At 41.7% G+C, this 20,957-nt stretch overlaps 1 protein-coding gene and 1 pseudogene across 1 annotated transcript in view; one reads left to right on the top strand and one right to left on the bottom strand.

Annotated features, from left to right (window-relative positions):
- ANKFY1 (ankyrin repeat and FYVE domain containing 1) overlaps positions 1–20,957 on the bottom strand; it is a 76,321-nt gene that overhangs the window by 28,327 nt on the left and 27,037 nt on the right. The window contains exons 4-8 of the mRNA XM_057713955.1: positions 13,790–13,925; positions 8,090–8,213; positions 6,815–6,964; positions 5,367–5,532; positions 433–637 (exon numbers count right to left, since the gene is read on the bottom strand). Of these exons, the coding sequence (XP_057569938.1) occupies positions 433–637; positions 5,367–5,532; positions 6,815–6,964; positions 8,090–8,213; positions 13,790–13,925 (781 nt within the window). The remainder of the gene's footprint in view (positions 1–432; positions 638–5,366; positions 5,533–6,814; positions 6,965–8,089; positions 8,214–13,789; positions 13,926–20,957) is intronic.
- LOC130839692 (5'-AMP-activated protein kinase subunit gamma-1-like) lies at positions 10,695–11,722 on the top strand (annotated as a pseudogene).

The raw sequence follows: 20,957 nt of genomic DNA, 5'->3' as shown, positions 1-20,957 counted from the left end.
GCTGTCCCAAAGACAAGCAGCTGTTCTCAGATTCTAAGCCACAAGGCATCCTCAACAAAATATTTCTGGAGAGGGGGAAAAGGAACATGACAACTACTGTCAGTGTGCAAAGGGACGTGCTGTGGAAGAAGACAGCAAGCTGCGTGGATGGAGTGAACTAAAGTGGGAGTATTTATAGGAAGGTGGAATTGGAGTTTCTAGAGATAATAGAAATTGCTTAAAAATTCAAGGACCTCAGTTACCCAGGATGGAAATGGTTTCCCCAAATACCTCTGGTCTTAGTTGCCTTGCTCAATTGCAAAACAAATCACTGTTTGTAACTTCATTAAAATTCAGAGTGAGTAATGAAGTCCTCGCCTGCCAGTTATGGGCCACCATAAAATGACATTCTGGGAGCTGTGCTCAGAGCAGCTGATCTGCTCCCCAGCTTACCTGCCCTTGCTGTCCTGCATGTTGGGGTTGGCCCCAGCCTGCAGGAGGGCCTCCGCAATCTGTGCCATCGCGGACATCACATCTGCTGAGTGCTTCTTTGAACTGTATGATGCTACAAGGTGCAACGGTGTCTCCTGGGCACCCAACGTAGCAGCATTGACAAATGCCCCATTCTTAATGAGGAAAGTGGCAGCAAAGAGATCGCCTTGAAAAGAAACACGAGAAGAAATGGTTACATATGACAAAACCCAGGGCAAGCTATTGCAGTCAATGCTTTCCTCAGAAAGGTACCAGTCAGTACTGTAGACAAAGATCTCATCACTGAGATCATGGACTTATACGTACGCAAATTCAGCTTCTGATTACCTTTTGTCATTGGTCCCGACCCCTAGCTTCAATATCACATCACAATTTTAAGTACACCAGGCTTCTATCCTTCAAAGGCCTCTTCTGGTCATCGACTCTCATAAAGGGTTCTGAGATTCCTCCATAACACAATTTATCTCCTTCTCTCACTCTTCACCACAGTCTGCACCTAAGCAATACTTACCTCTAACCTGCTATACTTGCAGTGGCTCTTACAAAGGCATTTATGAAAAGTTTTCTTTTGCATCTTGCAATATCATTTCTTCTTCTTCAACTATACTTCTGCTGTCTGAACATCGAGAATAGGGTTTAGGATTTCATGAGTGGCAGAGCTCTCAAGTCTGTTATCTGCATTCCTGTGTTTGTTTTCATCTGAATGAGTTTCATTTGGTCTTCAGTAGACACGGAACTTCAACATCAACTGGTTTTCAATATTTCCCATCTGCTCTACTCTTTCTTCCACAGGGCCATCTTGCTGGAGAGTGTGAGCCCTGGCACTGAGGTGGCTAGGCCACCACAGGCCCCCATATCCTGATTGGTCCATGTCTGATTTATTTTTGTATCTACCACTGTCTTATACAACACAGGCACCAGGGGAATGCCTGGGAAGAAAATGGATTGATGGGTCGAGGCTCTAAGGTTCCACCTTAACAGACCGGCTCTAACTCTAATCAGTTATGACTTTGGGTAACTTCAGAGTTCTCTAACCAGACTCCTTTGAAATATTTTCATTCTACTGTCCCTGATTTTTCTCTTGGGGGCGGGGGGTGGAGACAGAGTCTTTATCAGCATCGTGTGCAAAGGACCTAAACTTAGATTTCTTTACAAAAAGAAGTTGGTAGAGCTCTGAAAGCAACAGGTAACATGCATATTGGAGGTTAGGCTGGATCAGGCCTTTGCTGTCCATATGTACACAGACATATTGGGGTTCTCAGTAGGCCCCTAATGTGTAGTATGAACAAACCCCACAGAGATTCAGCCTAGGAGAGGATATGTGAAAACAATATGTCAGCAATAGAATAAAACATCCTGGAGAAAGCCACTTACATTCTGGAAGTGGAAAGAAAATTTAGAATTATGAGGAGACAGCCTTAAAATGACAAATCTGATATATAACGTACTGAAGGAGAGGTGAAATGTGGTTTCATTACCTTTAAGCTTGGCATATATTCCAAACTAAGTAGTAAACATATAGTAAAGCTAAAATAAGATATGTCAATGAAAAACATAATACGCTATACACACAGAAGATAAACTGAGCAATACTGCACACAGAGATAAGAGTACAGCATCAATGGATGGATTCAGATGGATGGCATAATAAAAAAACTTTTTATATCTTCACCCCCCTTAAAAAGAATTATAGCTTTTAGATTAGATTTACTTTATTACTAAGAGCCAAAGTTTTTTCTTTAAATTTATGCATAATATATACATACATACAATATATGCACCCTACACAAAAAGTTATTTAGGAATATTGGAAACTGAAAACTGACGATGTTTTACATTAACAGAAAGTCACCCATGGATATACAACCAAGAGGAAAACAGACAACTGACATCAAAAAAGCAGAACAAAGGGAGGGAACAGAAAACAACAAAAGCACCATTTGTAAAGTTGCTGTCAATAAGAAAACTTCTAATACATTTTAGAACAACTTCCATCAAAAATCGTTAAAATATGGGACTTCCCTGGTGGCGCAGTGGTTAAGAACCCATCTGCCAATGCAGGGGACATGGGTTCAATCCCTGGTCCGGGAAGACCCCACATGCCGAGGAGCAAACTAAGTCTGTGAGCCACAAATAGTGAGCCCACGTGCCACAACTACTGAAGCCCGTGTGCCTAGAGCCCAGGCTCCGCAACAAGAGACGCCACTACAATGAGAAGCCTGCACACCGCAACAAGGAGTAGCCCCCACTCGCCACAGTAAAGAAAGCCCACGAGCAGCAATGAAGACCCAATGCAGCCATAAATAAATAAATAAATAAATAAATTTTTAAAAAAGTCTTTGTTTTAAAAAAAAATCATTAAAATAACTGTTTGGTGTTTAACAGTTTCAGTTACTTAATCACTTCACTCCCGGACACGGCCAAGTAAATGAGGCATTACTGTAATGACTTGTCCACATAAAAATATTCCTGACAATGTAGTTAATGTTTTAAAAAAATCCACACACAATTTTTCTTTCAACGAAGCTTCCTGACCAAAGTTTCATTCAGGGACCAGGGAGTAACTTTCATTATTTATTTAATAAAAGCTGCATCTCATGCTGTTCCACTTGGTGGCATCATCCGCAAACCTGCTACAAGCAATCAGACAGGAGCATGCTGCCTAAGACACCCACTGGCTAATGCTGATGGTCAAGGAAAAGAAGCCCAAGAAGATTGCTTTAAACAGAAAGGACTCATCTTCCTGCCCAGATCCAGCTACTCAGAGGAGGTGGCGACCCTCTGGTCAAGGGTGTGTCTGCTGTGGCCTCACTCACAGATGCATTCTTGACACAAACCGATTGGTACCCTTGGTTACTAGGGTGATCACTGACTCTTCTGTTAAGAGATGCTAATGTGTGTCCACAACCAGACCTAATCTCATATATTAAAGATCATCACTCATAGTATAATGAACTTAAAGGTTAACAGTTAAATTTTCAGTATATTACTCAATTTAATCATTTAGGCAGGTCAACAGACTGACAGCTCAAGCTGAAGAAGGAAAAGTGAAAACATTCCTACAGAAACTGAAGCTGGTCATGGCACTCCAACACAGGGGCAAGGTAAGAGCCGCAGGCCGACCCTGCCACGTGGTGGCCACTGGGCTGGGTGTGCTACTAACACTGTCTCTCAGTCTCCCAACAACCAGTAAAGCGGAAATGACTCCCACCTTACAGGTGAGGAAAAGGAGACTCAAGAATGGTTAAGTGATTTGTCCAAGGCCACAGAGTAAGGGGACAAAAAAGAATCTAAATCTTGGTACATCCAGGCCCCCATGCCAGTGCTCTGTCCTCCGCACCATGCCACACTCTGCCAAGTCAGCAACAACCAAATTTATCAGGCCCACACTGCAACCCACATGCTTGCAAGCAACTCATAAATTCAGAGTGGAAGACTAAATCATCTGAAAATATGCACCAAAAATGCATCACCAATTCTTGGCAATTCTCGTAACTAAGCAATCATCAAAATATTTAATAACTCATCAAAGATGTTTTTCATCACACATAGGAATTTAAGTCCCTAAGAGGAAAGAGACATAATTCTAAGATTGCTTTTTTTAGTAACAAGTGTATTTGTTTCCAAAATCAACAGCTCAGACACTACACAGCAGGGGAAAGAATAGTTCCCAATGCGATGGCAACTTTCCCTGCTGAACACACACCCAGTGCTCAGTACCCAATGGCTTTGCACAGTGCCGAGTGGTGCTTGGGAAAAATGTATCTGCTCTTGACACTAACATACCCTAAGGATTTCCTGCCCAATGATGAACAAAATTTTCCTCTCTATTGGCCAGCACACTTAACACTCCAACACATGACTTAGCGGGATATTTATATTAAAACCTTTGCCCAAAAAGGGCAAAGCCACAGCTGCAAAGGACCATACCTCCACCAACTAGGAGCAACTTGTGAATGGCAAAAGTGTAGCAGAGATAATAACAGTATAATAATGCACAACTGGAAGGTTAAATATACGTGATTAAGATTTGAGGGAACTAGTATATTCTGTTTTTGATGTTCACATGTAAACAAAAAAGTGGCCATGGCCAAGGACCTCAATCAAGTCATCTATCCCTCTACAAAACAAAGGCTTTGAGACATTTGAAAGCTTTCATTCCTTATTGGAACTCTACCTCTATACAGCTTCTCACTCTGTCAAAGAAAATGATTACTGAAAAGTAGAGTCAGGTAAGCCATCTGGGACTTGAGAATTATTCAGGCCATGGAAAAACAAAAGACTAGTATCAATATTTTTTCTCCCTTAATTCAATAAGATGAAAATGCTCTGATCGTAATTTTGTCACTTACATAGCTTCCCACTACTAATGACAATGTAGCAAATACAGCTACAATCTCAAAGAACTTCCCTAGAACAAAATGAAACTTTGTTTTTTTCACTTTGCCATGATAGATGAGACGTCTATTCTGTAAAAGTGAAAACTCTGAATCCAAGAATATGTTTAAATATTCATGTTCTTGAGACCTTCCCTCTCTTACAGTAACCAATACAAGTAGAGTCTTCCTAGCACAATTCCTGGAGAAAGTGACATACTGAATAAGCAAATAACGTCAATTGCTTACAAGCAAAAGGAACTTCTTCTGTAAGTACCATCTTTCTCGCCCTCTTTTGGGGGTCCCGCTGACACTCTGAAGAGCCTAACCACCAAGGCATAAGGTGATAGCTCTTCAGTCTCTCTTCTGACCCACTGATCACAAATTCTAAATGGGGTAGCCTGCAAGTACAGGCTCAAGAAGCCTTTGAGAATCTGTGGAACAGGGTCAGAGAGTCCTCAAAAGTTACCTGGATAAAAGTAAAATTGCCCGTAGAGAAAAATATACACTTCTTCCTACCTCTTTGGATTCCTTTATGTAACAAGCTCCAGCCATTCTTGTCCACCATGTCCACGTCCACCTTGTGACTGACCAGCGTGGTGGCGATACTCTCTAGCCGTCGTGAAAGGGCTAGGTCTAAGGCAAGATCTCCATTATGATCCAATTCATTCAGCTTCCCAGGGAGCTGCACAGAGAAATGTGTAAATCAGCACCCAGCCAGCAGAAATCACAACTGAATCTGTCACACCTTGACTCTTAAGTATCATCTCATACAAATGTCAAAACTTAGTCCTAACTTAGTATAGCTTCCTCTCCAAATTCAACTGAACTCACAAGCTTCCCTCAGGCCTTCTCAGGCACACACCTTTCAGGGAGCCCAGGACTAACCGGGATCACAGAGCAGGTGCAAACACCATGGAAGACAATACAAGGGGGAAATACAGACAGCGCTGTGGGAACACAAGTGCCAGGACAGAGGTTCAGAGAGCCTGATGGGAAACAGCACACATTTTCATAAGAGACTGTGGCTTAACTATGTAACTCCTCCTAGCAGTTTAATGCCTCCCCCACACCCTGGACACCCAGGATAAAACATACGACAGCCATCTATTAAGAGCAACTACATTTCTTCTAAGGCAGTGCAGTAAGCAGAATAACAGCCCCCACAGATGTCCATGTCCTAATCCCCCAAGCCTGTGGCTATGTCACCTCACACGATGAAAGGCACTTTGCAGATGGGATTAAGGTTGAGGATCCTGAGATGGGGAGAGTACCCTGGCCTGTCCAGGAAGGCCCAATCTACCTAATCACATGAGTCCTTAAAAGTGAAAGAGGGAAGCAGAAGAGCAGATCAGACAGTGGTGACAGAGAAAGACCTAATCTGCCACTATTGGCTCTGAAGACGGAAGAAGGGGGCCATGGGTGAAGGAATGTGGTGGCCTCTAGAAGGTGAGAACGGCCCTGACTCAGCTGACAGCCAGGAAGATAACGGGGATGTTGGTCCTATAATCACATGGAACTGAATCCTGCCAACAACCCAAACCAGCAGGCTCCCCTAGAGCCTCCAGAAAGGAACACAGCCTGCCAACACCTTGACTTTCAGATGGGTGATGCCGGTACTGGACTTCCCATCAACAAAGCTCTAAGATAATAAACCGGCTTTGTTTTAAGCCACTAGGTTTGTGGCAATTTCTTACAGTGGCAAAAGAAAAATTAAAACAGATTTTGGCACGTGGATGTTAAGTACTGTTGTAACCACTATCTAAAAATGTGGATGTGTCCTTGGAAGTGGGCGATGAGCAGAGGCTGGAAAAACAGTGAGAAGCATGACAGAAAAAGCTCAACTACCTTGAACAAACTACTAGGAGAAATATGTACATTAAAGACTGTGCCAGTAACAGCTCAGAGGAAGCAAGGAGCATTACAGAAGAACAAGACAAGTATAGCTTGGGGAAAAGGTACAGTACCTGTGAATCCATTTCAATTAGGTAAAGGAAGACCACATCTTCTCTCTCCACTTTGATAGCTTTATGTAACGGGTACTCAGTCTTGGATTTGATCATTTTGTATAACAACTGAGCACTCATGCTGCTGAAGTCCTCCTTTCGTAAGTCATCCTAAGGATTAAAAAGACAGTAAAAAGAAGAACAGATTCAACATATCAACAATAACGACAACTGATGTTTCTTAAGAAGCCCTGGGAATGTGTGTGGCCCTACTTTAAAGGGCTTAACATTTCCCAACTCAATTTAATCCTTACAGAAACCCTATGAGGTAGGTACTATGATTATCCCCATTCACAGGTGAAGAAAGTAAAGCATAAAGAGGCAAATTAACGTGCCCATGCTCACACAGTGAGTGAACGGCCAAGCTGGGATCTGGAGCCAAGAGGCCCACCTCCTGAGCCTGGACTCTTCACCACAGCACTCCCCTGCCTCTGGGTGAGACAGCAAAGCATGAGCAACACCGACACTTCACAAGGACGCAGCCACAAGGAGCCCCCCCCGTGAGAACAGAGTCCTTCCCTCAAGCCCACAAAGACGGCAATCACAGAAATCAATCAGAACCTCCACAAACACTTTCATGACCACTGAGTTTCTACTGTTGCAGATCTCTAAGTTCCTACCCACTTTAGCAGAAAGGTTACCATTCCTGTTTCAATTCTTTAAAATCCAGTTCTTTAAGACACTTTTTCTCACAATGTTGTTGAATACCAAACAATTTGCAGAAACTAGGTTATAAAACATAGCACTAGCCATGATTTTCTTAAAAGTGCAAAACAGACAACAACAGCAAAATGCAAAACCTGTTCTTTATGAGGAAAGTTACCTAAGAAGGGCAAATTGAAATTTAACAACACCCTCCACATGGAGAGGGCAGGAAAAGCCGAGAAGTGGAGCTGCCGAGCACAGCAGGCCGGCCGGCCGCACAGCAGCACCAGCCCCCAGGGCTCAGCCGCAGCTCCTGCAGATGGAGGGTAAAGCAGGTGTGTATCCCTTCGTTCCAAGCCTGCTTCTTGACCTCAGCTATCTTCTGCTCCTCTACTCCGAAATCAGAACTATGAGACTTCTAGAGCCAAAAAGAATCTCACAGATCATCTAATGCAACTATTTAGCCTTCAATTTTGTTATAAGAGGTAATGAGGGGTCACAAACGTATCTTTCTATGGAACCAGGTCCCAAGCCCCAGTCTTCTGAATTGCAGTGAAGGTGCTTTTCCACACCCATCATTCTCACACTCACCCAATGACTTGCAATAATTTCTGCACAGTAGTTCATCAGCGTGCTGGCGTTCAGTTCCTCCGCAGTCTGATAGAAGCGGATACAGTTCCTGACATTCACCAGGGACATCACACCCTTCTCACATCTACAAGAAAATATTAATGACCAACAGTATTATTAGGACCCATATATTCACAGATGAACAAACCAAAGCAATAATCTATGTACCGGCAGGCTATGCCCAACAGCACTAGTGCAAGGTTTAAACAAAGCAATCGTGAATAAGCTGTAGCTGTATCTGATAAGTACTAGAATTTCCTTATTACAGTATATCGCTCATTCTGGTCAGAACCAAAATAATCTGTAAATAAGCATATTAAGCATAACCCCCAAATGCCTTGTAAGTAATCACGTGAAACCTGCTGATCATACACACAGGCAGCTGTAACATCAAACACGCAATGCATCAAATTTAGTCCTTTGATAGTTAATTGTATGGGACCTGCAGGTCCCACTAGTACAACTCTATTAGGCAACCAGTGTGGCTTAGAAATCGCTTCACGTATGAGGCTCCATGCCTCTAAATGAACAGCTCCTTATAAAAGTCTTCCCAAATGGTGATCTGAATGTTATGTGAATTATAATTCAATAAAGCTGACTTTAGAAAGCCCACTTTAAAAATCTATGACTAGAAGATGCAGAACTGGGAAGCCCCACGCTTCCACTACCCCCAGAATTCCCGGAAACCTTGGTGAGCCTGCACAGCCCCGGGCCTGGAGGCGGGTGACACGGTCCTTCCATCTCCCTCGCCTGCACATCTTCCTACAAACCAGGTTCTCCTCCAAGAACAGCTGAGAAGCCTCATGTGGTGTGGGCTATCCGCTGACACCCCGCTGCTGCTTCTGTCCCACAGCTTCCACAAAACCCGTGTTCTGATCACAAGGGCAGAATGTAGTGATGCACGCCAAGGGGAGCGTGAGGCCAGAAAGACCGGAGCTGAGGTCCACTGAACCTGAGGGGCCAGACTACACGAGTTCTCTGTGTCCCCATCTTCTCTGTGAAATGAGGATAATGCTGTATTTCAGAGGTTTAGAGGATCTCTGTGTGTTTCGGAAGATGAAAGAAAACTATGTAAACTTTGCAGTCTGAGGTACACAGTAGGCAGGCTCACCCCTAAGTCTGAGGTACTTCTCAAGGAAGTTGCGTAATTTAATAACTAATATGAATGGGTTTCAGTACTACTATAAATAAGAATAACTAGCTAGCTGATAACTCCCAATTTTAGCAGGTAAGGTTTGGATACCAAGTGGAGAGTGGAAGATGGGGGAAGAAAGGAGGAAAGTCAGGAGAAAAACCTGGGAAGAAGGAGGAACAAACTTTCTAAACCTCACAAATGAGACCTTAGGCTAGGAGCAAAACAATCTTGGAGTCATTTCGCCATCTAGCAGTAAATGCAGGTACCCATTCTATTCTACAACCTGTGCTTAAGTGCTCTGTTTTTAAGCAACACAGTTTGGCGTAAAGAAGCATCTCCCCCAAAGCACTACAATATCTAAGTAAGCTACTATAATAATGAGTAACAATGTTCTATTTCTGAGCCTCTGCTGTCTGTACCACTCCTTTCCCCGAACTCTTAGCATACTGATAGCAATGTCTGATGAAGTCATTCTGACCCCAGCTATGAAATCAGAGCATTCTAGGAGAGAAGTCCTCATTTCAGAAACATGAAACTTTTACCACTTTTAAAACGACAAATATCCTAAGGTCCTAAACCATGGTGTGATCTCGGGGAGCACTGACTCACATTGTGGAGCACGTCACAAAGCATTTTTACAGACAAATGCTGAGAGTCTGAAAATTCCATTCTCCTCCTTACTATGCCAAAAGACACAGCACCAAGATACTCAATTGTGTTTCAGGAGGACAGATGTTTTGTTACAACTGGCAGACACTTCATTTTCACTAAACTCTGGGATCCCCAAAGTGCCCTGCACTACTTGGAAAAGCCTATAAATAGTAACTGACATGATTTACACAAATGAAGAACATGTAATCATATTTTAAAATTCAGATTCTCAGTTCATATCTTCTCTTTGAAAAGCAGCAAGGCAGGCTAACTTTCCTCTAAAGAGATTTTGTTGTTGTTAGTACATGTCTTTAATTTTAGAGTACAAAAAGGATACAGATGCACAAAACGATAAACCTAATTTTTAAAGTACAAAGTCAAGCATACACTTAAGTGTCCCACAAACTTGTGTCTAGTTTTATATCAATCCTGTGTGTGAACAGAAGGCAGAAAAATTACTGAAAGGATAAACAAGAGGTTAACAGTGGTCAAATTCACAATTTACTTTTTTTCTTTATATCATCCTATACTTTCTAAATACCATACAGTGAACATGTAGTTAATAATCAGGAAAAAATTATATAAACTGTCAGTTGTTAGCAAACACTATTAATTCTCTCCTTCTTTAAGAGTATTTTCCTGATAATGCTTATGCCCCAAACTTCCTTTTCATCAAACTGGGGATAGCATTCCCAAACCACCAAGATCCCGACATTACAAAGATGAGTGCTAAAGCTAAGGCATCTCTCGCGACGGAGGCGGTGACTTCTTCAGATAGCTACTCAGCTCTGGAAAATGAGCATCCTCTAGAGACTCCAGAATCCACCAATAGCGTGTATACTTCCTTCATGAAGCCTCATCGATGCTATGACCTGATTCCCACAAGCTCAAAATTGGTTGTATTTGATACCTCCCTTCAGGTGAAGAAAGCTTTCTTCGCTGGTGACTAACGGTGTCCAAGCTGCCCCTTTGTGGGATAGTAAGAAGCAAAGTTTTGTGGGCATGCTGACCGTCACTGACTTCTTCCATATCCTGCACCGCTACTATAAATCAGCCTTGGTACAGATCTATGAGCTGGAAGAACACAAGAGAGAAACTTGGAGAGAGGTGTACCTACAGGACTCCTTTAAACCACTTGTCTGCATTTCTCCTAATGCCAGCTTGTTTGATGCTGTCTCTTCATTAATTTGAAACAAGATCCACGGGCTGCCAGTTACTGACCCAGAATCAGGCAACGCCTTGTACATCCTCACCCACACCCGCGTCCTCAAATTCCTCAAGTTGTTTATCAATGAGTTCCCCAAGCCAGAGTTCATGTCTAAGTCTCTGGAAGAGCTACAGATTGGCACCTATGCCAACACTGCTATGGTCCGCACTACTACCCCTGTCTACGTGGCTCTGGGCGTCTTTGTACAGCACCGAGTCTCAGCCCTGCCAGTGGTGGATGAGAAAGGGCGTGTGGTGGATCTACTCCAAGTTTGATGTTATCAATCTGGCAGCAGAAAAGACCTACAACAACCTAGATGTGTCAGTGACCAAAGCCCTGCAACATCGATCACATTACTTTGAGGGTGTCCTCAAGTGTTATCCGCATGAGACTCTGGAAACCATCATCAACAGGCTGGTAGAAGCAGAGGTTCACCAACTTGTAGTGGTGGATGAGAATGATGTGGTCAAGGGAACTGTATCACTGTCTGACATCTTGCAGGCCCTGGTGCTCACAGGCGGAGAGGAGCCCTGAGCCGGAGGAAGGGGTCATGCAGCACCAGGGGATGTGCCCCACTCACTGCCTGCCCAAAGCTCTGGGAACCACAGATGAAACCTTCAGAGAATTGTGACTCTGTTCCCTGCCGGGGAGGCCCCTACCCTTCTACATGGAAGTGAGGGAAGGTGTGGGGGAGGAAGGAGAATAGATTTTTAGCTGTCCTTATCCTCACCCTTGAAGAAAACTTTCAGCCTAGCCCGTCCCAGCCCCTGTCCTCTTAGGCATAGCCCCTTTTCTGGGTGAACTATGGGCTCTGTGCTTCTCAGGCAAATTCTGATCTCTAAGAGATCCCCAGACCTCACCCAGCCTTTGCCTCTATCTCTGTCTCTGACTCCACAAGAAAACTCTTCATAAAGATATTTTTATTCATCCTGTTTCATGCTGTATGGAGGAGGCTGAGTCCATTCAGTGGCATTTCTTCCCATAATGAGAGTGGGGAGGATCATGGGGAGGAGGGCCTTTCGGTTCCTGTGCTGTATGCATATGAAGGGAGATGAGAGTTAGGTGGAGGGGGAGGGCAGAGTGGTTAGCTGAGGTTATTGCTTTTCGTGGCAATCCTAATTAAAATGACAGGAACCTCAAAAAAAAAAAACAAAACCAACAACAAAAAAAATGAGCAACACCTGCTTCACATTTTACTGTACATGGCTGTGTCAGAGCCCTTTCACTTACTACTTCAAATGTGTAATTTCTCCTGCAGACAGCAGTGGGCGCTCTGTGACCTTTCAAAAGGCAACATTTGACTCCGCTGCTGGGTCTCTTCCATCCCAGCCCTTAGCAAAGCCAGGACAGATAAACCTCATGCCCACATCCAACAGTACAATACTGAGCATCTGGTAATGTTGATAGTTACCAAGCCTAATCAGTCAATAAACAACAAACATTTTAATTAAAGAATCCATTACACGAATTACAATTATCTAAACTACTCCAAACTGCAGGGCACCTTTATCAAAGCAATTTAATTTATGAGCAAGTCTGACAAGGTCAATGGGAGAAAGCTCAGGAAATTGGGGGCGGGGGGTGATATAACTCACACTCAATCTAATTAAAATCATTCTCATTTCTCTCTCAGATAATTCAAAACTTCACCCAAAGAAAGGCCTTGACAGTAAAGTTATCTTTGCTAACATAATATTCTATGTACCTATGAACTTTAGACCTGCTTGGTTTTTTTAGGTATTGAAATGCACTCAAGCCCACATCAATCACAAATAGGAGTAACCTGTGCCCTGACTCCTGTGGGGCACAGTGGGCCATCTCAGGGGAAACACTGGCCTCACAATGAAAACAGAACAAGCAGCTCCGGGTAGCAAAGTCTCTCTTGACTCTGAGGGCAACACAACAACAGGTGGAATGCCTCTGGATGGCTGAAACTAGCCCTCCACCCACCCAGGAGAAAAGCCATTTCTTCACGCACGCTGAACACAAATGATCATGAAGTGATGTAAAAAGACACTCCATCTACCAAGCTAACTACCAAGGGCCACATCTCCAACGACAACTAGAGGGCATTTTGCCTGATACCACCTGGTGAATATTTTGTTTTCTGTTGTTATAAAGGCCAACTCGGGAGAGCAACAGAGAAGATGCAATACAAAAAATGTAGGAGGCTATCTCCTTAGAACCTAAAAAGCAGTAACAAATGAAGTGAGATCTCAGAAACACTGACTATGAAACTTATTGAGACAGACTCGCAAGTGCTAATTGCATTAATGTGTTTCTAACAAGAGAATACGATCAAGAACTCCTTTCAAGTAGATATATCAGAAAGTAGAATAAAATGTCACAGGAAATGGTACAGGAGGGAACGCTGAGGGGTTGGACACGATTATATTATTTCATATTCAGTTCATCGGTTCACACATCTATGTAATTGCAGGCAATAAACCAGTGAAAGAAAAGAGAATACCTAAAAGCTTTGGCAAAATTCAGCTTACAAGATAACACAAAGCAAGGGCGATAAGATTCTCTCCCCACTATTGCCTCTAAAAGAACACCTTGCAAAAGTTATTTACATTAGCAGAAGAAGCTGTTTTCCCAGAGCGTGGCATAATTAAAGCTCAGCCACCACCATCTGAGGTGCTTGAATATATCTGCTGTGACTTGCCTCTCCCTAAGGAGCTGTAGCTGAAACCGATTAGCTAGCCTCATCAACTCAGTCAGGAACACATCATCTTCTCGGAACTCCAGCTCATCTGTATAGATCCAGCGAAGCAGCGCCATTGTCACCTCGGGGGTAGCATCTGGTTAAAGAGAGAAAGTAGAAAAATTTTGAAAACAATGCATAGGTGACATATTCAGGCCTTCTGGAGGACCCCTAAAAGTTGAGGCTAATAAATTCTGGTAGACCCAACTCAAAGAAATATCACACAGCCATTAAAAGTGGTGATTAAGCATTCCAGGTACTATCTGACTCTAGAAAAGCGTTATAAGTTTTGCAAGGGGCAGTAGGTGGGGGAAATAAACCTATTAAAGATATAAGTCAAATAAACTGGGGGAATATTTTAAACATATGATAAAGAGTTTACATTCTAATAAAAAGACCTTACATATAAAAATGAGAAGATGGACACTCAATGGAAATATGGGCAGTGGATATAAATAGGTAATTCACAAACCTTACTGGCAACTAATACAACTTTAAACTAGAATCCTTTTTTTGTCTCTCAGACTAGCAAAGATTCTTAAAAGTGCATAACCTTTTTTTTCCCCCTTTGGCCATGCCGCAGTGAAAGCGTGCAGTCTTAACCACTGCCAGGGAAGCCCCCCAAGTGCATAACCTTTGACAGTAATTATACATGTAGATTATTGTCCTAAGAAAATAACTAAGCAAACATTAAAAATACAGTCAGTGTAGTATTGTTCTTTTTTTTTTTTTTTTTTTGGCACACGGGCTTAGTTGCTCCGCGGCATGTGGGATCTTCCTGGAGCTGGGATCGAACCCGTGACCTCTGCATTGGCAGGCGGATTCTTAACCACTGCGCCACCTAGGAAGCCCAGTATTGTTCTTAATAATGAAAAACTGGAGCAAAAATCTTAAGAGAACTAATAAATTATAGTATAACCTGGAAAATTTTGCATCAATTAAAATTATTTAGATCTCCATTCAACGTAAAAAGATATTCACTACATAGCAAGTAAAGAAACCAGATAGCTAAAAATACACGTATTAAATGATCTAATTTTTTGTTAGATATATTTGTCTGCGTATGTGTGTGTGTGTGTGTGAGTGTATACACGCACGCACCACACATACATAGTTTTGTGTCTGTCTCCCATCCAAGTACTAAGCATGTCCAACCCGACTTACACTCCAAGATCAGACAAAATCAAAGACATTCAGGGTGGTATGGCCATGGATAGATTGTCTGTCTGTCTGTCTACATTGAGAGACTGGAAAGATACATACTAAAATTACCAACCCCGGTAGAATCAGTAACTAATTTTTCTTTTAGCTTATTTTCTCCTTGATTTTTATTTAATGAACCTGTATTGTCGTGTCTGTAATTTTTTAAGTTAAAATACTTTACAGCAACTTGGGGGAATGGTTGAGATGAAAATCACAGTGTAAAATATCTGAACTATGATTTCAACTAAAATCAACTCTACTCTTGGTTTAATCATCAGAAGATCAGTGATGGTCAGAGGATCACTTAAAAAATCACGGTCTACATACCAATGGTTCTCAACTGTGGTCCTGGGCTACAGAATCAGCATCATCTGGGAACGTGTTAGGAAGTCTTGTTCTCAGGCCCACCCTGATCTCCTGATCTACTGGGTCAGAAACTATGAGGGTGGGGCCCAGCACTTGTGTTTTAACATGTCCTTCATGTGACACTGATGCTTGCTAAGGTTTAAGAAACTATACCCAATTTAGGCAATTATCTACGAAAGGTGGAACATGGACCAGAAACATCCTATTAACTGTGATTAGGCAACAACTGAATACCTCTTATTAACCCCTTCTCTTCCAGCTATAGTGGGGAGGAGAGGGTTGAAGACAGTAATGTCAAGTGAGTGAAACTGAAGGCCCCTGATTAACTTGCAGCCCCATTAATTCACCATCATCCCCTTAAATAGCCAGACAGTAAGAGGAGAAAAGATAAAAAAAAGGTGCAATGGGGGGGACAGTGGAAAATAATGCACGAAAATGCTAACAGTGATTAGGTTTAAGGTCTACTTTTTTTCTTTTCTCTCTTCCCCTGTCGATGTAGTAATAGCACTTTTTAAATGTCTTAAAAGAGAGAAAACATTTTAAAATCAGATGAAAATCTAATTAGATTTATTTAAACAATTTACTTGAAGAAGTACTTCAACTAAGCTGTCAAGTATACAGAGCAGATTTTGAAATAGTGAAATTCTAAGCTAGCTTTGTAAACTCGGTTTAATGCCTCAGTGGTCTCTTAATGAAAAGAAAACATATGTAGGCCATGTGATTTGTCCAGAGTTGCCAAAAATGCCACAACTGTGTACAGGCACACCTCATTTTACTGCACTTCACTTTACTGCGCTTCACAGATACTGCATTTTTTCACAAATTGAAGGTTTATGGCAACCCTGTGTCATCAGATGATGGTTAGAAATTTTTAGCAATAAAGTTTTTTTTTGGGAGGGCACAGAATGTTTATTGTACTTGCTATTTGTAGTTCAGATGTTTATCAAAACCATTATCTGAAGGTGTTTATATTTACATTCAAACAAACAAGATAATCTCATTAAGAGAACAAATCAATATTTTACAGTAAGGACTAAACATAATTTACTAAATTAGCTTTAATATGACATACATGTTAAACATATCAAACAGAAACTTTTACAAATATGATTCTGATATTAACTATCTTCTCAGTGATTATAAAAACCCTTCCCCAGGTGTAGCTAGGAGAAATCTAGCAATAAAGTATTTTTAAATTAAGCTATGTACATTGTTTTTTTTAGACATAATGCTAATGCACACTTAATAGGCGACAGAACAGTATAAACACAACGTTTACATGTACTAGGAAACCAAAAAAGTTGTATGACTCACTTTACTGCGGTGGTCTGGAGCCGAACCCACAGTATCTCTGAGGTCAGCCCGTACGCTACCACTCCCCTCATAGAGACTAATACTTGGAAAGATGGATTATTTCTAACGATGAGAGGATCCCCAACACCACCCTCAAACATCTTCTCTGTCGTAGGTTCTTTAGTTAATTTTGTTTTAAAATTTGGATGATTTCCTTTAGTAACTCTACCCCAACTGTCCAAACCAATAAACTTGACCTGTATGACTGATAAACTAAAACATAGTTTCTAAAAAACCACATCAGCAGAGATGTCCTGGAAGCTCTCAAAATTTCAAATAAAATAAGAGTCAAGTGATCGTCAAACCTTTCCACTCCTACCTTGACTCTCCCCTTAATCTCCAAAATAAGCTGAGAACAGATGCATTTTGAGACTCAGACCATGCAGTCCGTGGTATAAGGTGGGCAAAGAACAATGAACCAGGAGGGTAGGTGCTTCCAACTGTGTACTTTTCAGCAAATGATGCAGTCTACCTGCTTCTAATCTACTTAAGCAAGCAGCTATAAAAGTCAGATGACCCCATAAACCAGAAGTGACCTTTAAAAGGAGCAGACTGAGAATTGAAACCAGTTGGCATCCATGACCTGCTGTGAGAGGCCATCAACCCCTCAGCAGGCCCACCCAGCAAAGAAGTTGGTAAAAATCTGTGACTGCGAAGATGGAAAGAAAAGTAACACCCAACCTTCCGACTTCACTGGAGTCCAGATGCACACAGTCACACTCTGGAGAACTTAAAATTTTCTATGTGACCTAGTTTTTATTGTTGTTCATTTTGTTTTGTTTTTTATTTGATTTTCAATAAGTGTTTTGCAAGACATTTGGAAAGAATGGGAATAAACTTACCTGTATGCGATTAACCATTAACTGAAGCATAATGAGGAAAGTAATTTTGTTACTTAAATCCTCTATTCAATCTGTTAAAACTGAGAAAGATGTTTTGAATCTCCCACTATGACTCTGGTTTGTCTATGAGTTTCCAAATATTTTTTTCTTCATCTACTTTACATAAAAGTTTTCAAATCATAAAATTTAAATTTAAAAATCATGATAGAGATAGGATCAAGATGGCAGAACAGGAGGACGTGCACTCACTCCTTCTTGCAAGAGCACCAGAATTACAACTAACTGCTGAACAATCATCGACAGAAAGACACTGGAACTCACCAAAAAAGACACCCATATCCAGAGACAAAGGAGAAGCCACAATGAGACGGTAGGAGGGGCGCAATCGTGTTAAAATCAAATCCCATAAATGCTGGGTGGGTGAACAGTTACACCACAGAAGTCCACCCACTAAAGTGAGGGTTCTGAGCCCCACGTCAGGCTTCCCAATCTGGGAGTCCAGCAACAGGAGGAGGAATCCCCAGAGAATCAGACTTTGAAAGCCAGCGGGATTTGACTGCAGGACCTCCACAGGACTGGGGGAAACAGAGACTCCACTCTTGGAGGGCACCCAAAATTGTGCTCACCAGCACCCAGGGGCAAGGAGCAGTGACCCCACAGGAGACTGAACCAGACCTATCTGCTGGTGTTGGGTTGCCTGTGGAGGTGGGGGGTGGCTGTGGCTCACCAAGGAGACGGGGGCCCTGGCAGCTGGGGTTCTGGGAAGTGCTCCTTGGCATGAGCTCTCCCAGAGTGAGCCATTAGCCCCATCAAAGAGCCTGTGGGCTCCAGTGCTAGGTGGCCTCAAGCCAAACAACCAACAGAGTAGGCAGACAGCCCCACCCATTGGCAGACAAGCAGATTAAAGTCTTACTGAGCTCCGCCCACCCTGCCCTACCCACCATCAGTCCCTCCCATCAGGAAGCACGCACGAGCCTCCAAGATAGCTTCCTCCACAAGAGGGCAGACAGCAGTATCAAGCAGTATCAGCAGTATTTCATCTTGTGGAACTGAAAACCACAGCCACAGAAAGATAGAGAAAATGAAAAAGCAGAGGACTTTGTACCAGATGAAGGGACAGGATAAAACCCCAGAAAAACAACTAAATGAAGAAGAGATAGGCACTCCTCCAGAAAAGAATTCATAATAATGATGGTGAAGATGATCCAGGACTTTGAAAAAAGACTGGATGCAAAGATTGAAAAGTTTACCAAAGACCTAGAAGAATTAAAGAGCCAACAAACAGAGATATGCAACACAATAACTGAAATAAACAATACACTAGAAGGAACCAATAGCAGATTAACTGAGGCAGAAGGACGAGTAAGTGACCTGGAAGACAGAATGGTGAAAATCACTGATGTGGAAAAGAATAAAGAAAAAAGAATGAAAAGAACTGAAGACAGCCTAAGAGACCTCTGGGACAATGTTAAACACACCAACATTCGCATTATAGGGGTCCCAGAAGGAGAAGAGAGAGAGAGAGGACCCGAGAAACTATTGGAAGAGGTTATAGCTGAAAACTTCCCTAACATGGGAAAGGAAATAGCCACCCAAGTCCAGGAAGCCCAGAGAGTCTCAGGCAGGATAAACCCAAGGAGAAACATGCTAAGACATATAGTAGTCAAATTGACAAAAATTAAAGGCAGAGAGAAGTTATTAAAAGCAACAAGGGAAAAAACGACAAATAACATACAAGGAAACTCCCATAAGGTTAACAGCTGATTTCTCAGCAGAAACTCTGCAAGCCAGAAGGGAGTGGCACGATATTTTTCAAGTGATGAAAGGGAAGAACCTACAACCAAGAATACTCTACCCAGCAAGGATCTCATTCAGATTCCACGGAGAAAGCAAAAGCTTTACAGACAAGCAACAGCTAAGAGAATTCAGCACCACCAAACCAGCCCTACAACAAATGCTAAAGGAACTTCTCTAAGCAGGAAAAATAAGAGAAGAAAAGGACCTACAAAAACAGAAACAAAACAATTAAGAAAACGGTAATAGGAACATACATATCGATAATTACCTTCAATGTAAATGGACTAAAGGCACCACCAAAAGACACAGACTGGCTGAATGGATACAAAAACAAGACCCATATATATGCTGTCTACAAGAGACCCACTTCAGACCTAAGGACACATACAGACTGAAAGTGAGGGGGTGGAAAAAGATATTCCATGCAAATGGAAATCAAAAGAAAGCTGGAGTAGCAATACTCATATCAGATAAAATAGACTTTAAAATAAAAAATGTTACAAGAGACAAGAAAGGATATTACATAAAGATCAAGGGATCAATCCAAGAAGAGGAGATAACTTTAAATATAAATGCACCCAATATAGGAGCACCTCAATACATAAGGCAAATGCTAACAACTATGAAAGAGGAAATTGACAATAACACAATAATAGTGGGGGACTTTAACACCCCACTTACACCAATGGACAGATCATCCACACAGAAAATTAATAAGGAAACACAAGCTTTAAATGACACAATAAATCAGCTTGATTTAATAGATATCTGTAAGACATTACATCCAAAAACAGCAGATTACACATTCTTCTCATGTGCACACCGAACATTCTCCAGGACAGATCACATTTTGGGTCATAAATCAAGCCTTGGTAAATTCAAGAAAACTGAAATTGTATCAAGCATCTTTTCTGACCACAATGCTATGAGGTTAGAAATTAATTACTGGAAAAAAACTGTAAAAAATACAAACACATGGAGGCTAAACAATACGCTACTAAATAACCAAGAGATCACTGAAGAAATCAAAGAGGAAATCAAAAAATACCTACAGACAAATGACAATGAAAACACAATGATCCAAAACCTATGGGGATGCAGCAAAGGCAGTTCTAAGAGGGAAGTTTATAGCAATACAATCCTACCTCAAGAAACAAGAAAAATCCCAAATAAACAATCTAACCTTACACCTAAAGAAACTAGAGAAAGAAGAGCAAACAAAACCCAAAGTTAGTAGACAAACTGGGACATTTGTAGAGACATAGATGGACCTAGAGACTGTCATACAGAATGAAATGAGTCAGAAAGAGAAAAACAAATATCGTATATTAACACGTATATGCAGACTACAGAAAAATGGTACAAATCAACCGGTTTGCAAGGCAGAAATAGAGACACAGATGTAGGGAACAAACATATGGACACCAAGTGGCGAAAGAGGGGAGGGTTGGGGGGCAATGAATTGGGAGGTTGGGATACCAAATTGTACACTCTAAATATATGCTGTTTATTGTCTGTTAACTGTAACTCAATAAAAGTTCTTAAAATAAAAAAATAAATAAAAATCA

The sequence above is a fragment of the Hippopotamus amphibius genome, chromosome 17 (assembly GCF_030028045.1).
Source record: "Hippopotamus amphibius kiboko isolate mHipAmp2 chromosome 17, mHipAmp2.hap2, whole genome shotgun sequence".
NCBI classification, from domain to species: Eukaryota; Metazoa; Chordata; class Mammalia; order Artiodactyla; family Hippopotamidae; genus Hippopotamus; species Hippopotamus amphibius.
Note: the sequence above shows the minus strand (reverse complement) of the source record. Positions and strands in the feature narration are given on the sequence as shown.